Source organism: Heterodontus francisci, chromosome 15 (genome assembly GCF_036365525.1).
Source record: "Heterodontus francisci isolate sHetFra1 chromosome 15, sHetFra1.hap1, whole genome shotgun sequence".
Taxonomy (NCBI): Eukaryota; Metazoa; Chordata; class Chondrichthyes; order Heterodontiformes; family Heterodontidae; genus Heterodontus; species Heterodontus francisci.
The window spans coordinates 35478362-35496883 of record NC_090385.1 but is presented as its reverse complement, the minus strand read 5'-3'; the positions used below and the strand labels follow the sequence as shown (position 1 = coordinate 35496883).

The window sequence follows — 18522 nt, the reverse complement described above, 5'->3', positions numbered from 1 at the left end:
ATGTATCAACCATTGGTGTTAGAACTCAAAAAACTGCATCTAACTATAAAGCCCTTGACATGTGAAAGAGAAAGAAAGAACTTGCATTTACATAACGCTTTTCATGAACTCAAGAAATCCCAAAGCCCTTGACAGCCAATGAAGTACGTTTGAAGCGTAGTCACTGCAGGAAAGTTGGCAGTCAATTTGCGCACATCAAGGCCCCACAACAGCAATGTAATAATGATCAGATTGTTTGTTTTTAGCTGTTGGTTGAGGAATAGATATTGGCCAGGACAACGGGAGAACTCCTCTGCTTTTTTGATTTTTTATGATTCATTCCTGGAATGTGGGCATCGCTGGCTAGTCCAGCATTTATTGCCCATTCCTAATTGCCCTTGAGAAGATGGTGGTGAGCTACCTTCTTGAACCACTGCAGTCCATGTGGGGTTGGTACACCTACAGTGCTGTTCGGAAGGGAGTTCCAGGATTTTGACCCAGCGACGGTGAAGGAACAGCGATATAGGCGGTGGCGTAGTGGTATTATCACTGGACTAGTAACCCAGAGACCCAGGGTATTTCTCTGGGGACATGGGTTCAAATCCCACCACAGCAGAAGTTGGAATTTGAATTTAATGAATAGATCTGGAATTAAAAGATAGTCTAATGACAGCCATGAAACCACTGTCGATTGTTGTAAAAACCTATCTGGTTCAGTAATGTCCTTTAGGGAAGGAAATCTGCTGTCCTTACCTGGTCTGGCCTACATGTGACTCTAGACCCACAGCAATGTGGTTAACTCTTACATGCCCTCTGAAATGGCCTAGCATGCCACTCAGTTGTACCTAACCGCTACGAAGTCAATAAAAAGGAATGAAACCGGACGGACCACCCGGCATCGAAACGACAACGGCAAACCCAGCCCTGTCGACCCGGCAAAGTCCTCCTTACTAACATCTGAGGGCTTGTGCCAAAGTTGGGAGAGCTGTCCCACAGACTAGTCAAGGAACAGCCTGACATAGTCATGCTCACAGAATCATACCTTACAGACAGTGTCCCAGACACTGCCATCACTAACCCTGGGTATGTCCTGTCCCACCGGCAGGACATACCCACCAGAGGTGGCGGGACAGTGGTATACAGTAGGGAGGGAGTTGCCCTGGAAGTCCTCAACATCGACTCCGGACCCCATGAAGACTCATGGCATCAGGTCAAACATGGGCAAGGTAACCTCCTACTGATTACCACCTACTGCCCTCCCTCAGCTGATGACTCAGTATTCCACCATGTTGAACAGCACTTGGAGGAAGCACTGAGGGTGGCAAGGGCACGAAATGTACTCTGGGTGGGGGACTTCAATGTCCATCACCAAGAGTGGCTCAGTAGCACCACTACTGACCCAGCTGGCCGAGTCCTAAAGGATATAGCTGCTAGACTGGGTCTGTGGCAGGTGGTGGGGGAACCAACACGAGGGAAAGACATACTTGACCTCGTCCTTACCAATCTGCCAACCCAGATGCTTCTGTCCATGACTGAATTGGTAGGAGTGACCACCGCACAGTCCTTGTGGAGACGAAGTCCCGCCTTCACATTGAGGATACCGTCCGTCGTGTTGTGTGGCACTATCACCGTGCTAAATGGGATAGATTTCGAACAGATTTAGCAATGCAAAACTGGGCATCCATGAGGCGCTGTGGGCCATCAGCAGCAGCAGAATTGTACTCAACCACAATCTGTAACCTCATGGCCCAGCATATCCCCCACTCTACCATTACCATCAAGCCAGGAGACCAACCCTGGTTCAATGAAGAGTGCAGGAGGGCATGCCAGGAGCAGCACCAGGCAGACCTCAAAATGAGGTGTCAACCTGGTGAAGCTACAACACGGGACTATCTGCATGCCAAACTGCGTAAGCAGCATGCGATAGACAGAGCTAAGCAATCCCATAACCAACGGATCAGATCTAAGCTCTGCAGTCCTGCCACATCCAGCCATGAAAGGTGGTGGACAATTAAGCAAGTAACTGGAGGAGGTGGCTCCACAAATATTCCCATCCTCAAAGATGGGAGAGCCCAGCACATCAGTGCAAAAGATAAGGCAGAAGCATTTGCAACAATCTTCAGCCAGAAGTGCCGAGTTAATGATCCATCTCGGCCTCCTCCTGAAGTCCTCAGCATCACAGATGCCAGACTTCAGCCAATTCGATTCACTCCGCGTGATATCAAGAAACGATTGAAGGCACTGGATACTGCAAAGGCTATGGGCCCTGACAATATTCCGGCAATAGTACTGAAGACCTGTGCTCCAGAACTTGTCGCGCCCCGAGCCAAGCTGTTCCAGTACAGCTACAACACTGGCATCTACCCTGCAATGTGGAAAATTGCCCAGGTATGTCGTGTACACAAAAAGCAGGACAAGTCCAACTCGGCCATTACCGCCCCATCAGCCTACTCTCAATCATCAGTAAAGTGGTGGAAGATGTCATTAACAGTGCCATCATGCGGCACTTGCTTAGCAATATCCTGCTCAGTGACACTCAGTTTGGGTTCCGCCAGAGCCACTCAGATCCTGACCTCATTGCAGCCTTGGTTCAAACATGGACAAAAGAGCTGAACTCAAGAGGTGAGGTGAGAGTGACTGCCCTTGACATCAAGGCAGCATTTGACCGAGTATGGCATCAAGGAGCCCTAGCAAATCTGGAGTCAATGGGAATCAGGGGGAAAACCCTCCGCTGGCTGGAGTCATATCTAGCACAAAGGAAGATGGTTGTGGTTGTTGGAGGTCAATCATCTGAGCTCCAGGATATCACTGCAGGAGTTCCTCAGGGTAGTGTCCTGGGCCCAACCATCTTCAGCTGCTTCATCAATGACCTTCCTTCAATCATAAGGTCAGAAGTGGGGATGTTTGCTGATGATTGCACAATGTTCAGCACAATTCGTGACTCCTCAGATGCTGAAGCAGTCCGTGTAGAAATGCAGCAAGACCTGGACAATATCCAGGCTTGGGCTGATAAGTGGCAAGTAACATTCGTGCCACACAAGTGCCAGGCAATGACCATCTCCAACAAGAGAGAATCTAACCATCTCCCCTTGATATTCAACAGCATTACCATCGCTGAATCCCCCACTATCAACATCCTAGGGGCCACCATTGACCAGAAACAACTGGAGTAGCCATATAAATACCGTGGCTACCAGAGCAAGTCAGAGGCTAGGAATCCTGAGGCGAGTAACTCACCTCCTGACTCCCCAAAGCCTGTCTACCATCTACAAGGCACAAGTCAGGAGTGTGATGGAATACTCTCCACTTGCCTGGATGGATGCAGCTCCAACAGCACTCAAGAAGCTTGACACCATCCAGGACAAAGCAGCCCGCTTGATTGGCACCCCATCTACAAACATTCACTCCCTCCACCACCGACACACAGTGGCAGCAGTGTGTACCACCTACAAAATGCACTGCAGCAATGCACCAAGGCTCCTTCGCCAGCACCTTCCAAACCCGCGACCTCTACCAACTAGATGGACAAGGGCAGCAAATACATGGGAACACCACCACCTGCAAGTTCCCCTCCAAGACACACACCATCCTGACTTGGAACTATATCGCCGTTCCTGCACTGTAGCTGGGTAAAAATCCTGGAACTCCCTTCCTAATAGCACTGTGGGTATACCTACCCCAAATGGACTGCAGCGGTTCAAGAAGGCAGCTCACCACCACCTTCTCAAGGGCAATTAGAGATGGGCAATAAATGCTGGCCTGGCCAGCGTCGCCCACATCCCATGAATGAATTAAAAAAAAATAGTTCCAAGTCAGGATGGTGTGTGGCTTGAAGGAGAACTTGCAGGTGGTGGTGTTCCCATCCATCTGCTGCCCTTGTCCTTCTAGGTGGTAGAGGTCGTGGGTTTGGAAGGTGCTGTCTAAGGAGACTTGGTGCATTGCTTTGGAATCTTTTACATCCACCTGAGAGGGTACGTGGGGCCTCAGTTTAATGTCTCATCCAAAAGACATTGGGTAGATTTACATCTTCACCACTTGGATTGTAACATGGGAGAGAAGATCAGCCACCCTTTATACAACCCGCCCGATTTTCATTCCATTGATTCACTCGATAAGATTACTGTCCAGACATTAAGGACAAAAGTCAATTCCATTATCTTCATTCCTTTTTTTCCAAAACTATTAAGAGTACGATTACATGTTAGGACAGTTTATCTAAATAACTGTCAGGATCTTGGTGATCAGAAATAAAAGAGTACTGTTTATAAAGGATGGACTCAAATTCAAAAGAGGGAAAGTACACAATTAAATTTAACTACTTTTCACAATATAGCGAGGTTGTGGAAACGGATTTTGTCAGCAGCTGAAGAGGCAACTGGATCGATGTTTAACAGATAAAGTGATCAAGAGTTATAGAGTATCGAATCGTGTATGGTATTATTTGAAGTTTTGGGATCAGCTAATTCAACTGAAATGGTTTCTTCCTTTCCAGTACATTTTCCTGCGTTCTGCTTGTTGAACTTTATACGGTCACACTCTCCTTAACGTTTAAAACAAAACTTCCAAGTTATCCTGAAAATACACTAATGGTAGACTTGTCATCCAAATCACAATTTCTAACTGTTTGTGAATTTGCCACTGTATCACATAATGAGAAGTACCACTTAACGAATTGTCCTAGAAACAGTGATATGGTGGCATTACCAGTATCTAATTGCATTATGATAAACAGTTGCATACAATATAAGACCAGTTTTTCTTGTTGCTATTTTATTCTTCCATATTTCAGTCAGTAATATATCTAAATAATTGAACAAATGTAAGAAAATGCTAACATGTTGCACCCACATCTGAGAGCAAGTTCAAATCATAGGTTCAATTGACATTTGGACTATGGGTAACTGAGGGAATGAGCATATTGGTTTTGGCTGGACCATCTGGAGAAACCATCCAAAGGCACATTTTTACTTCCACCACTCCATTGGACCTCTTGGAATGTTATTGACAATATCGGTGGAAATGGTATCTAGTTGACTGGAAATGTTGGCATAGACCTGGTAGGGCCTAAACTGCGATTGTTTTTAAACAAACAAATAAATAAATCTAGAAAAAAAAAGCTAGTAGTAGTAATAGTGACCATGAAACCACTGGTTGTTACAAAACACCATCTAGCTCACAAATGAATGTTAAGGAAGGAAATATGGTTGACTCTCAACTGCCTTCTGAAATGGCCTAGCAAGGCATTCAGTTGTGTTTCAGAAAGTGACTCACCCCCACCTTCCCCTTATGGGAGAGACTAGATTAGGGACACAGTTTAAAAATAAGGGGTCGCCCATTTAAGATGGAGATAAGGAAAAACATTTTCTCTCAGTGGGTTGTGAGTCTGTGGAACACTCTTCCCCAAAGAAGTGTGGAGGCAGGGTCATTGAATATCTTTAAGGCAGAGGTAGATAAATTCTTGATCAACAAGGGAGTCAAAGGGTCGGCAGGAAAGTGGAGTTGAGGCCACAATCAGATCAGCCATGATCTTATTAAATGGTGGAGCAGGCTCGAAAGGGCTGAATGGCCTACTCTTGCTCCTAATTCATATGTTTGTAACTAGGGTTGAGCAATAACTACTGGTCTTGCTTGAAATGCCCACATCCTGTGAATTAAGACAAAAACAGCAAAAAACAGCCACTTTTTCTGACAGTCTTGCAACTTCATAATATTGATGTTTAATCATGTCTAAAGGAGGATAACCATTTGTTTTCTCTTCCTCTGGTGAATTGCTTGTGTTCTTCATTGTAACTTATTGAAATCAGAATGGGCGGCACAGTGGCGCAGTGGTTAGCACCGCAGCCTCACAGCTCCAGCGACCCGGGTTCAATTCTGGGTACTGCCTGTGTGGAGTTTGCAAGTTCTCCCTGTGTCTGCGTGAGTTTTCTCCGGGTGCTCCGGTTTCCTCCCACAAGCCAAAAGACTTGCAGGTTGGTAGGTAAATTGGCCATTATAAATTGCCCCTAGTATAGGTAAGTGGTAGGGAAATATAGGAACAGGTGGGGATGTGGTAGGAATATGGGATTAGTATAAATGGGTGGTTGATGGTCAGCACAGACTCGGTGGGCCGAAGGGCCTGTTTCAGTGCTGTATCTCTGAACTAAACTATGAGGGAATCAGAAATACAAACCCATGCTTACTCCAAAGGCCTTCCCTGATATCCAGGAAATAACTCTCACGCTTTGGATGAAAAAGGTGATCTTGCATTCAATGTGTTAGAAAACCTGATAATAATAGGAAAATACTATCATAGAATTTTACAGCACAGAAAGAGGTCATTTATCCTATTGTGTCTCTGCCAACTCTGTTAAAGAGCTATTTAATTCATCCCACTCCTTTGCTTTTTCACAGAACCTTTCATTTTTTTTCTTTTTAAGTGCATATCCAATTCCCTTTTGCAAGTCACTACTGACTCTGCATCCACCACTCTTTCAGGCAATGCTTTCCAAATCATAATACACTCCCTAAAAAAAATTCTGCTTGTTCCCCCCCTCCCCCTCCACCACCACTACCCACAACATGGTTCTTTTGACAATGATCTTAAATCTGTGTCCTCTGGGCACCACCCCACCCACCAGTGGAAACAGATTTTTCCTTATTATTCTTATCAACCCCCTCACAATTATTAACACCCCCATTAAATCTCCCCCTCATCTCTGCCTCTCTAGTCACTCCACATAAATCAAGTCCCTCATCCCTGGTTTCATTCAGGTAAATCTCCTCTGCACCTTCTCCAACGCTTTGCTTGTCAAAGTGCAGTTCACAGAAAGCTGATGACTTTTGTTACATCAGTGCATTTTAATGTTGCATAAGCTGTTGCAATCACCTTGCTTATGGTTTTAATTAAGCATGTGTCTAGCCATATCTGATTTATAAGTTTATGGTTTATTCCTTGAAGGCTCTTTTGTTGCTTTTTCGATCTGGAAGTTTTCTGTCATAGCAAACTAAGAGCATTTTTGAAGTATCTTCTGGGAAATCTCATAGCCCATTAAGCTTTACACTTTTCTATGTGGTAGTTTCTTGGGAGGGTGAGGTTGCTTTCCTTGCTCATTTCTAAATAATTAATGCTGACTTCCTACTAATAAACTACCTTGTGGATTAATTGCAAGCTTGGAAATATATTTCTTCGCAGAGCAGTTCACAGAAAGCTGGCGTTTTTGTTACACGAATGAATTTTAATGTTACATTAACTGTCAAAAGCCTCAGAGACCTAATGTTATGTTGATATAGGCATTGTCAAAATGTGTATTCAGTGTGAAACACAGCAGCCTCAATAAACCATCACATTATTGATATTTGTGTTTCAAGCAATAACACATGGACTTGTACACTTCTTACTAAATGCACAATAGTTTAGATGATTCAAGGATTAAAATTCTAAAATTGTCATGGCTATAGTTTATCATGTTGAGTTAAATAATATACATAACTGTTATCACAGCTTAATCACCCTTTAAAGTTCGTTATATTTACCAGTTATAGTGCTGTTTATAAGCCCCTAGAGACAGTGTCTGTGGTAAATTCTGTATACTTACAATATTATCTTGATACCTTCAGTTCAGCTCAAATGGCTTTGGTTGACAAATGAGGATGCTTTTCCTCAATTTGATTTACTTTAAAAATTCTCTTTGGTGAAACTGGTACAAATCAAGATGAGAGATATTGGTGCTTGGGAACGGAAAGTAGCAGCACCATCAAAAGTGTTTACAATTGTTAAGTCACTTACAGCATACCTAGATGCGGAGTAATAATTCCTGTCCTCTGCTGAACCAATGTACCTTAGTCCAGGGGTGTACATGCTTTTGTCTTTGTGAGGCACATAGTGCATATCTTGGAGCATTGATGGCTATGTAGGAGGTTGAATTCAGGGACGCTGTGCTCGCAGTGTGCAACCTCAGAAGATGTGATCATGGGTCATTCGGGGTATAGTCTTATAGCCTTAACTCGGACCCATGCTCACACATTCATATCTAGTGAGGCTATGCATTAGCGATGCAGACTTACTAATTTTATTCTGTAAACTTTAAATGCATTTTCCCAATAATTTTCATATATCTCAACTTGTTGATACTCTCAGATGTTGGTGTCCTGGGCCAGAATTTTCTCAAAGCCCATGTTGTTCTGCTGCCGGGACCAAAAGCAGGTCACGAGCCCGTACGGACAGATCGCAGGACCCTGGCAGCATTTTACCGGCAGCGGCCAATTAAGGGGCTGCCACTGGGACCACTGTCCAGTTGAGTATGGCGGCCCACCTCACAGAGGTGCTAGCCCAATCAGAGGGCCAGCAACTCAGGAGCAGCACCGATAGAGGCGCTGCTGCTGAGACTGCAGTGCTGTATCTCTAAATCTTAAAAAAAAGAGGGCGCCTCCATTTGGAGGTGCCCTTGAAGGACAGGTAAGATTTTTAATTCAATATGCCAGGGCCAGGCAGACGGGCTCCAGTGATCAGAGGAGTGTACCTTCCAACGGCGACCCTGTAGCTATGGGGGCGGACATAGCTGTCAGGAGGCCCCTCCCTGGGGCATGGAGCAACCATAAAGGAGGGCCTCCACCCCCATGAACCTGTTGGGAGGCTGTCATGGTTTACCTGGTGGTCTACCACGTGGCGGCGACTCCTGATGCCGGTAAAATGTCAGTGGAGGCGGGAGGTGGTCGATAACTGGTTGATTAATTGGTTTAATTTGCCACCAGCCTCCATTCAGCAGGCAGCTACACCGCTGAGGTTCCTGCTCCTGAGAATATTCTGTGGCAGTGGGAAGACGTCGGGCTTCCCACCTGACACCTTCTACTGCTGTTTTACGAGGCCTCCCACTGTTGTGTGATTGCCTTTATGAGTGATGTCCCATTTAAGATCTTAGTATGCTAATGAGCCAAGTACCAGGATGGAGTCATGTGACTGCAAGCCTGTGTCACACTGCAACTGTAACACCTAGAGACAGGTTCTGTAAATAGTTAGCTCTGTACTTTATATACTTGTTAGCTGTTAGTAAACCTGTTTGAGATCTTAAACCAACTGGACTCTATGTATCTCATTTATGTTGCACCAGACAACATAAAAGAACTCATTACATGGTGGCAGCTCCTTCTTACACCCACCTCCTCGCCCGTCTGTAGAGGGGTGGTAAAATCCATTCCCTGGTTTCGAATGTACTCACGAATGCAGCAACAGTACCAACAACTACCCTTTACAAGCCTCCAGATCCACAAAATTCACACCTGTCAAAGCAGCAAATAAGAAATATAATTGTTAATGGGACTGAGTTGTCTGGGCCTTAAGGGCTGGATTGCCAGAGCTCAGGTACTGCATGCAACTCTGGGGCTACAGGTTGGACACTCTACTATTTTTCAACCAGGGTACAGCCTGACCTGTATTAACAAGAGGAAACACTTATCCCTGGTCAGGTTGCAAGTCAATTCAAAATCAAGGTGGTAAAAAGGGATATTGTGCTAACTTGTTTCCTCCCTCAATCTCCGTCCAAACAACTAGTGACCTCATTTCTTTTTATAACAGTCAATAACCTTTTCAGAATTAAATCTAGTTTGTTATGAAATTGGAATTAGTTTCATCAGACATAAAATGTGTATTAAGCGTACCAGCTGCCAGTTTTATACCTCGCCCAACCTTCCATTGACTCCACCTGGTGATAATAGTTAAAATTTCCATCACAGTCTCCAAACAAAATTACATTGTGGTACCTCACCCGGTGGCTGACAGTGAGTGCCCAAAAGCTATTTTACCAAAATGAAAGTATCATCAGAGCCCATCTGCTCCTTTCTGATGCCCATGCACATGGTGGATGAAATTCAATTCACAGCTGCCCAGTTCCTGGAGGAAAGTTGGTGTTAGACCTCTGAATTTTCCCTTGTGCCAGATCGACACTGGAAGTGCGCAGGCCACAATATTGCCTCAAGCAGCTTTTAGTTACCCAGGGTGCCCACTTGAAACAAGCAATAGGCTTTAAATGTGCCAATTGGATGTAAGTGTGCTGTGTACACTCTACCTTGTTATACGAGGCGTTCAGGGGTCTAATCAGCAGGCGGCTGCTCCCAACAAAGCCAAGAGAATTTTATTTTGTGTAACAGACCAGTGAACTGCAGTGAGCTGTCCATTCGATACCACAGATTGCCAGCGACATGTAAATGTCTCCAGCATGCGGAGCAGTTGCTCTGTAAAGTGTATGCCTGTTTTGGGCAGAAGTCAAAATACTCTCCCATGCTTTCAAGCAGGCTCACCATATCTTGTTCACAAGCTTAGACTTTTGCTTTTCCTTTTCCTCTCCCAAGCCAAGAGTGCCATTGGCAAATTGTATTTCCTCTATAGTTTGGCTGGACCAGATTGCCTAGCCCAGCACAAACATAGAATCAACATGTTCTGCATGTTTAGTAGAAAATCAAATGCTGAATTTACACAATTGAGGACCAGAATTAAGTTATCATTGATTCTTGTGGATGAATCATCATGCTTATGATTATTTTAATGCACTTTTAAAGTTTTAATAAAATTTGTAAAGAGATGCACTGAAACTTGAAGGTTGCCTGATTGTTCTCAAGAATTTTATCTTTTACTTTTTCCAGAACTGCCTTCTGGTTCTCACAGCAAATTCACGTTCAGACCTCTGCCACCGCCACCCCCACCGCCACATGGTTGCACTTGTAGAAGCCAGCAAACTCAATCCTTGGATTCTCTACAGAGAAATGCAATGACTGCACGAAGCCAGCCCAGCCCAGCTTCCACAGAGCCTCCTGCCAGTGCCCAGCAAGATTCAACACAACTCCATAACAGCTGGGTACTTAACAGCAACATACCATTGGAGACCAGGTACATTTCAACCCTATCTATTGTGAGAATAATGGATCATAATATGCTGTAGTGGGGCATCTAGTGGCATCTACCATTCATCAGACTTGCCCCTGTACGTTAAGGTTTTTGAATATTTTGCATGGCAAGTTGCTGAAAGTGCAAGTTAATAACGTTGCAGTGAGGAAAACAGGGCATCTGGGACCTGAGTGAACTGGGCAAGCAACTGTGTATCTCCTTAACCAATCAGGTTGAAATAAAAACAGGAAATGCTGGATATACTCAACAGTTCTGATGAAAGGTCATCAACCAGAAACATTGGACTCAATTTTCAAACAGCCACAGAGGCAGGACTGGAGGCGGCTGGGCCTGTAATTTCCCATCACTGGATGGTGTGCCAGTTTGCTGGCATGTTCCCACCTGTGGGCCATTTTTGAATATGCTGGTTCAGAGGGGAAATGGCTACCCACCTGCAAATGGCAGGAAGTCAATTAAGCATCCAGGGCTGCATCATTAACGTTAAGTCCACTGCACAGCCCCAATAACCATAAGGCCACAACTGTGGCCACAGGCTGCCCTGTGGAGGGATTCCCCCTTCACAATGACAGCCTGGCAGCTGTGGCCACTTTGTATCTTAAAGTTTATAAAAAGTCCTCAGAAGGCACCTCCATTTGAGGTGCCCCCTCTTTCACCTAGCTCTATTAGCACCTCCTACGTCTGGGGGCGGGGCTGCTGATCTTCCTGCTGGAGGGCTTCTAATTGGGCCTCCAACCTTGGGAGCCTGCTCACCACCTTCTATTGGATGGGGCTCCTGCAGCGCAGCCACTTTGTTGGCCAAAATCGCTTCCAGGGTCCAGCTGCAGCAGTTCCGTGTTCCCGACCCAGAATTCAGTCCGGCGTCGGGATCGGGACCTGGGAATGAAAATCCAGCCCATTAACTTTGTTTCTCTCCATCGATGCTGCCTGACCTGCTGAGTATTTCCAGTATTTTCTGTTTTTATTTCAGATGCAAAGAAAGATTGGATTAAGAAAGGAAAAAAAGGAAAGGAAAAGTTTTTATTAAAATGTTAAATGTTGCGTTTTACATTTTTAAAATCTCCAGTGATTAAAACCTGAAGGAATAAGATGCCACACTAATTATAGTTAATACCTTCAGTGTCAGCGAGATTAGCTGGCAGCAATTAACACTTACCAAGTTGTTACAACGGTATTTGAATTGAGTTGGACAGTCATTAACTTTCAGTGGTGAGTTCAGTTTGTATCTATCATGCAAACAAAGTGGCTGCCCCAAAGTGAGATAAGGCTGCCAAATGCTTCCAGTCACCTCCAGCACGGACTGTGCAGCGCACCCTGATTGATAGTTCACTACTGCGGGCATGCCATGCATGCACCAGAAGCATGCAGAGTGGGTGGATTGTGACATCAATTAGCCTCGAAGGCAGGACCAAATATCGCCTTCTCCTAATCAAGCTGCATGAAGTATGCCCCACTCACGCAATATAAAAGGATAATAATCCAACTTCCAGTTGAGGAGCAACTGTGTTGTGTTCTTGGAGACGTTCTGCTAACTCTGGAAGTGGTGCTGGATCCTGAGAGGAAGGTTAGAGGAGTTTTCTTCCCTGTCAAGAGAAAACCAGCTTCAGTTATGGAGGCTATAGTTGTAGTTCCTCTAGAGCTGAACATGGAATGGAAGTGGAGCTCAGCAGCAGAGAGGGAAAGCAGTGCACAGAGGGAGAAGGAGGGCCCTCAATATAAGGTCTTACTTACCTGGGGTCCTTAAGGAGCAATTCTCCTACTTCCATTTCAGCTAGGAGCAGTGTGTGAAGCGCATATGCTTCGGCAAGGAGGTGCCACCTCCTGCAACCGAACCTTCAGTTTCACAACAGGGCGAGGATGATCCTGCCAGTGGCTGTCACCCTTAATTTCTGCACCTGTAGTTCCTTCCAGGCTGGAGCAGGCAACATCAGCAACATCTCACAGTTTGCCATCCATTGTTGTCTGTGAGCAGGCACTGAGACTCCGCTTCCCATAAGATATCATCCCATCATCACAGTCACTACAATTCCACACATTTCATTCCATCTGTTACTGACCGTCATAGTGTTCCCTTGGCCAAAATCCTGAAATAAAAGCCAACAATGAAAGACCATTCCTTAACAATTTCTGCCCATCCAATAAGATATACAAAACTAACTATTCACCCTTGTGCATTCCCTTAGTGCCTCTCTTGTGGGTGTCTTTTCCCAGCCAAATGCTCCCATATAGCATGGCTCGTGGAAGGCTGCTGACTTTCAGAGGAAGAGATTGCAGATGGCCTTGCAAGGCAACCTCGAACTGCTCTGGGCCTTGTAGGCCCAGCTTCGGACTGCACCACCTTGGCATGAGTGGCCGCAGTCTGGCCTGGCTGGCTGAAAGGCAACAGCAAGGGCACTAGCAGAATGGCAATGATGATTGCACGAAGGCTGTCATCCTGAGAGAGAATAGCAGGTTCATGCACTATAGAACTACTGCCATTACCCCGAGGCAATACCTCATCAATCCTAGTAATCTGTTGGAGGACAGATTGTTGGATTACTGTGAGAGCCTGCATTCCCCATTTGAGTGCTGATGTCTGCTGCCTTTATGGCAGCAGTCTGAGCCTGGATGGCAATAAGCATGATCTCATAACCTTAGTCTGTGCTTTCACTGCAGCACTGAGTTGTTGGTTGGCTTTTGCCTGTGCTGCAAAGGAAGTTCAGACATCAGCCACCAGACACTGCATCACGGCTGTGTCCACAAATGCTGTCATGGAGTTGACCATCACTTCCACAGTGGAAAGGATGGGCTCCAAACTCTGTGCGAAGCCCTGCGCCAAGTTGTAGCTGGACCCCGCCATGCTCCTTGACAGTAACAACAAGCTCTCTGGCAGGCCTACTAATGCACCAAGTATCTCAGTGTGCATGCTCATTTGCACTCTCCTATATGCCGCTCAATCAAAGCCCTCAACTGAGTCCTGTGCAGAAGAACTCCTCTGCTTTCTCACCCTCTGATGAGCTGACATATCAACTATCTTTTCCCCCGGCCTAGCTGCAGGTAGGATTGGAGAAGGTGCATAAGGCAGGAACATACCATCATCCTGAATGTTCTCGGCATTACCGGATGCAACAGCCTCAGTTATTGCCGGCCCCTTGATGCAGAGCACCATCTCCTCCAACAGGCTCAGGGTGATGCTAGCATGCCTGAGCCCTGCTGATTCTGCATTGTTGCCTACAGTTATGAGCCACCTTGTTCTGCAAGGGAGAGGGAACAATGTCAGTGTATGTGTTGCAATGTGTTTGGCTGATGTGCATTCCTATCTGAATAGCTGAGGTATGTTGAAAGCAGCAAAGTTGGGTGTGTGGCTGGCAGCATGGTATGTGTGTGGGAGTGAGGAAGACTATCTGAATATTAGGCATGAGTCCTGATTGCTAGAGATTGTTGATGGGTGAGTGATGGCCCTGTTGTGTATTGGGCAGCTTGAGAGGTTGCAGCCAGACCTGCTGAATATTTCCAGCATGTTCTTGAGTCATTGAAGTCAACTTCAATAGGGTGAGAACGGATCTAGCCCAGGTAAATTCAAATCAAAGATTGGCAGGCAAAACTGTAATGGAGCAATGGGCTGCCTTTAAAGATGAAATAGTTCAGATGCAGTCAAGGTACATTCCCACAAGGGGGAAAAGTAGGCCAAACAAATCCGGAGCTCCCTAGATGGTGGAAGAGATAAAGAGTAAGATGAAGCAGAAAAAGTGCACATGACAGGTATCAGGGGGATAACTCAAGTAGGAACCTGGCTGAATGTAGAAGGTGTAATGGGGAAGTGAACAAACAAATAAGAGAAGCGAAGAGACTGGTAGCGAACATAAAAGGGAATCCAAAAGTCTTCTATAGGCATATAAATAGTAAAAGGGTGGTAAATGGATCTGTGGGGTGGATTAGGGACCTAAAAGGGGATTTATGCATGGAGGCAGGGGCATGGCTGAGGTACTAAATGAGTACTTTGCATCTGTCTTTACCTAGGAAGAAGATGCTGCCCAAGTCATAGTAAAAGAGAAGGTAGTTGAGACATTGGATGGACTAAAAATTGATAAAGAGGAGTTAGATAGGCTAGCTGTACTTAAAGTTGATAAGTCACCAGGACCAGATGAGATGCATCCAAGGATACTGAGGAAGACAAGGGTGGAAATTGCACAGGCACTGGCCATAATCTTCCAAACCTCCTTAGATATAGGGCTGGTGCCAGAGGACTGGAGAATTGCAAATATTACACTCTTTTTCAGGAAAGGGTGTAAGGATGAGCCCAGAAACTATAGGCTAGTCAGTTTAACCTCGTTTGTGGGAACGAGTTATAGAGTCATTTAAGGCACGGAAAGAGGCTATTCAGCACATCAAGTCCATGCCAGCTCACCACAGAGCTATGCAGTCAGTCCCACTCTCCAGCTCAATCCCCATAGCCCTGCAAGTCTATTTCACTCAGGTGGCCATCCAACTTCCTCTTGAATTCATTGACCTCTCTGCTTCCACCATCCTTGTGGGCAGCAAGTTCCAGGTCATTACCACCCACTGCATAAAAAAGTGCTTCCTCATATTCCCCCTGCATCTTTTTCCCAAAACTTTCAATCTGTGTCCACTAACCCTTGTACCAAAGCTTTTAGAAACAATAATTCAGAACAAAATTAATAGTCACTTGGACAAATGTGGATTAGTTAAGGAAAGCCAGCTTGGGTTTGTTAAGTGCAAATCATGTTTAACTAACTTGCCTGAGTTTTTTGATGATGTAACAGAGAGGGTTGATGAGGGTAATGCAGTTGATGTGGTTTACATGGACCTCCAAATGGCATTTGATAAAGTGCCATATTATAGGCTTGTTGGCAAAGTTGGAGCCAATGGAATAAAAGAGACAGTAGTAGCATGGATATGAAATTGGCTAAGTGACAGGAAACGGAGAGTAGTGGTAAATGGTTGCTTTTCGGACTGGAGGAAGGTATACAGTGGTGTTCCCCTGGGGTCAGTGTTAGGACCCCTGCTTTTCCTGATATATATTAATGATCTAGACTTGGGTATACAGGGCACAATTTCAAAATTTGCTGATGATACAAAACTTGAAAGTATTGTGAACTGTGAGGAGGATAGTGATAAATTTCAAGAGGACATAGTCAGGCTGGTGGAATGGGCAGACAAATGGTTGATGAAATTTAATGCAGAGAAGTGTGAAGTGATTCATTTTGGGAGGAAGAACAAGTAGAGGCAATATAAAATAAAGGATACAATTCTAAAGGGGGTGCAGAAGCAAAGGGACCTGGGGATATATGTGTACAAATCATTGAAGATGGCAGGGCAGGTTGAAAAAGCAGTTAATAAAGCATATGGGATCCTGGGCTTTATAAATAGGGGTATAGAGTACAAAAGCAAGAAAGTTATGATAAACCTGTATAAAACACTGGTTCGGCCTCAACTGGAATATTGTGTCCAGTTCTGGATACCACACTTTCAGAGGTATGTGAAAGCATAAGAGAGGGTGCAAAAAAGATTTACAAGAATGGTTCCAGGGATGAGACACTTCAGTTATGTGGATAGATTGGAGAAACTGGGGCTATTCTCCTTGGAAAAGAGAAGATTAAGAGGAGATTTGATAGAGGTGTTCAAAATCATGAGGGCTCTGGACAGAGTAGATAGGGAGAAACTGTTCTCGTTGGTGGAAGGATAGAGATCCAGAAGGCAGTGATTGGCAAAAGAAGTAACGGCGACATGAGGTAAAACATTTTTTACGCAGCGAGTCGTTAGGATCTGAAATGCTTGAGAGTGTGGTGGAGGCAGATTCAATTATGACTTTCAAAAGAGAATTGCACAATTATCTGAAGAGAAAAAAAATTGCAGGACGATGGGAAAAGTTGAGGGAGTTGGGACTAGGTGAGTTGGGCTTGCAGAGAGGTGACACAGACGCAATGGGCCAAATTTCCTCCTTCTGTGCTGTTTTGTTACTTTGGAGAAGTGAGGTAAAAGGTACAGTATTCATTCGTTCGATACAACAATACATTGAAATCATGGAAGGATAGAATGAAAGTTTTTCCCTTTCAGCCAAATAATGCATGTATGGAGTTGTCAATCTCAGCTGAATCATCTGAAAGGAGATGCTGGGGCGGAGAAGAAATGTTTTGGTGAGGTTGGGGGTGGGGGGGTGGTGAAGAAAATTCAAAGGAGCTCACATACACAGAGCAGTTGTGACAAAAAAAGCCGTTGTTTTTAGCTTTATGGAGGTAATCCTCTAATTCAGTAGCTAATCATGAAGAACTTACAAAGAGAATTAGATACAATCGAAATCTTGATCCAGGCTTAACCTTCTCAAAATGATGTAAATTTTGCCTGTTATCTGCAAAGTTTGAGAGTGTAGTCAAGCTACTTTCAAACAAATACAGACTATGTAATTTGTTTAATTATGCGCGGGACGGCATTCTGAATGAAGTTGACAGTTACTCAAATCCAGGACAAACATGTGGCAGGTGCAATTTAATCCAAGAAATGCAAGATAATTCTGTTTGAGTGGAAAAGCATGGAAAGCATACACTCAATGGAAAGATGCTAAAGAAAGCAAAGAGATAAAGACTTGTATTTATAAAGTGCCTTTCATGATCTCAGGATGTCCTAAAGCACTTTAGAGTAGTCACTGTTGTGCAGGTAAAGTAGCAGCTAATTTGCACAGGGTGTGCAGAAACAGACAGTGCGTGTGCATAAAGCAATTTGGATTTTTTAAACAGGGGCATATGTAGTACAAGAACAAAAAGGTTATGATAAATTTGAGTAATGCAACGGTTAAGCGTCAATAGAAATAGAAATCAGGACAAATGTAAAATGGTCTTCTGTTTTGCGACCACCTGTTTCACGCAATTGAACAGTCAAAATTGCCCCGAGATGTTAGAAATTCAGGTCTGTCATAGTTAGCTTCTCTGGTTCATTGGCATTCGTCACTTCCGTAAGTTGTCCATACATCTTATTTTTATGATAGTTGACTCACATTGGAGACATGACAATAATACCCTCTTGTGACCTGAGCTGGATATTCGTGTTTTTCCTACATGTCCTCCTTCAATATTTCTGAACAAATATTCACTGAGATCAGGCTTGAAATGAATCAGTGAGTGAATACACAAAGCAAGTTATGATCAGAATCACTTAGTATAATACAAAAATAATGAAATTATACAATTCATAGAGAGATAGGAATTGCTGGAAAATAATCATCTCAGATGCCTTCTACTATCCTGGTAGTCACATGGTACAACAATAATTGAACTGATGACTAATCACGACAATCAATCTCTAGCAATTAGTCTACAACAGACCCAGATATGAAAGCAAACTCTCATTGCTGGAGCGCTTTGGGAGCCAAAGTCCAAAGACACCTTTTTCTCTCAAGCATGCGACACTTACCATCTGTCATGTCCCTAATCACTCATATCCTATATCCTCAAATATTACTTTCTGAAAGAAATCAATTTGCATTTGAAGAGATCAGCAGAATCAGCTACTGCTGTCTCCCAAGGGAGCCTGTTCCACAGTTTTACCACTCACTGGCCCCTAAGGTGGGGTTGGAGGTGAGGGGTGGGGGCAGCACGGAGTATCGCGACAGGTGACAGAGAGCACTTTGCCTCCCTGTCACCAGGCATCTTCCCGGGGCAGGATAGGCTGATGAC

The 18522-nt window shown here is 44.6% G+C and overlaps 1 protein-coding gene across 9 annotated transcripts in view; it reads left to right on the top strand.

The window, feature by feature from the left end:
* tenm1 (teneurin transmembrane protein 1) overlaps positions 1-18522 on the top strand; it is a 1688122-nt gene that overhangs the window by 1251296 nt on the left and 418304 nt on the right. For all 9 annotated transcript variants that reach the window (XM_068047383.1, XM_068047386.1, XM_068047389.1 and 6 more), the window contains one exon: positions 10594-10837. In XM_068047383.1, coding sequence (XP_067903484.1) covers positions 10594-10837 — 244 coding nt within the window. The remainder of the gene's footprint in view (positions 1-10593; positions 10838-18522) is intronic.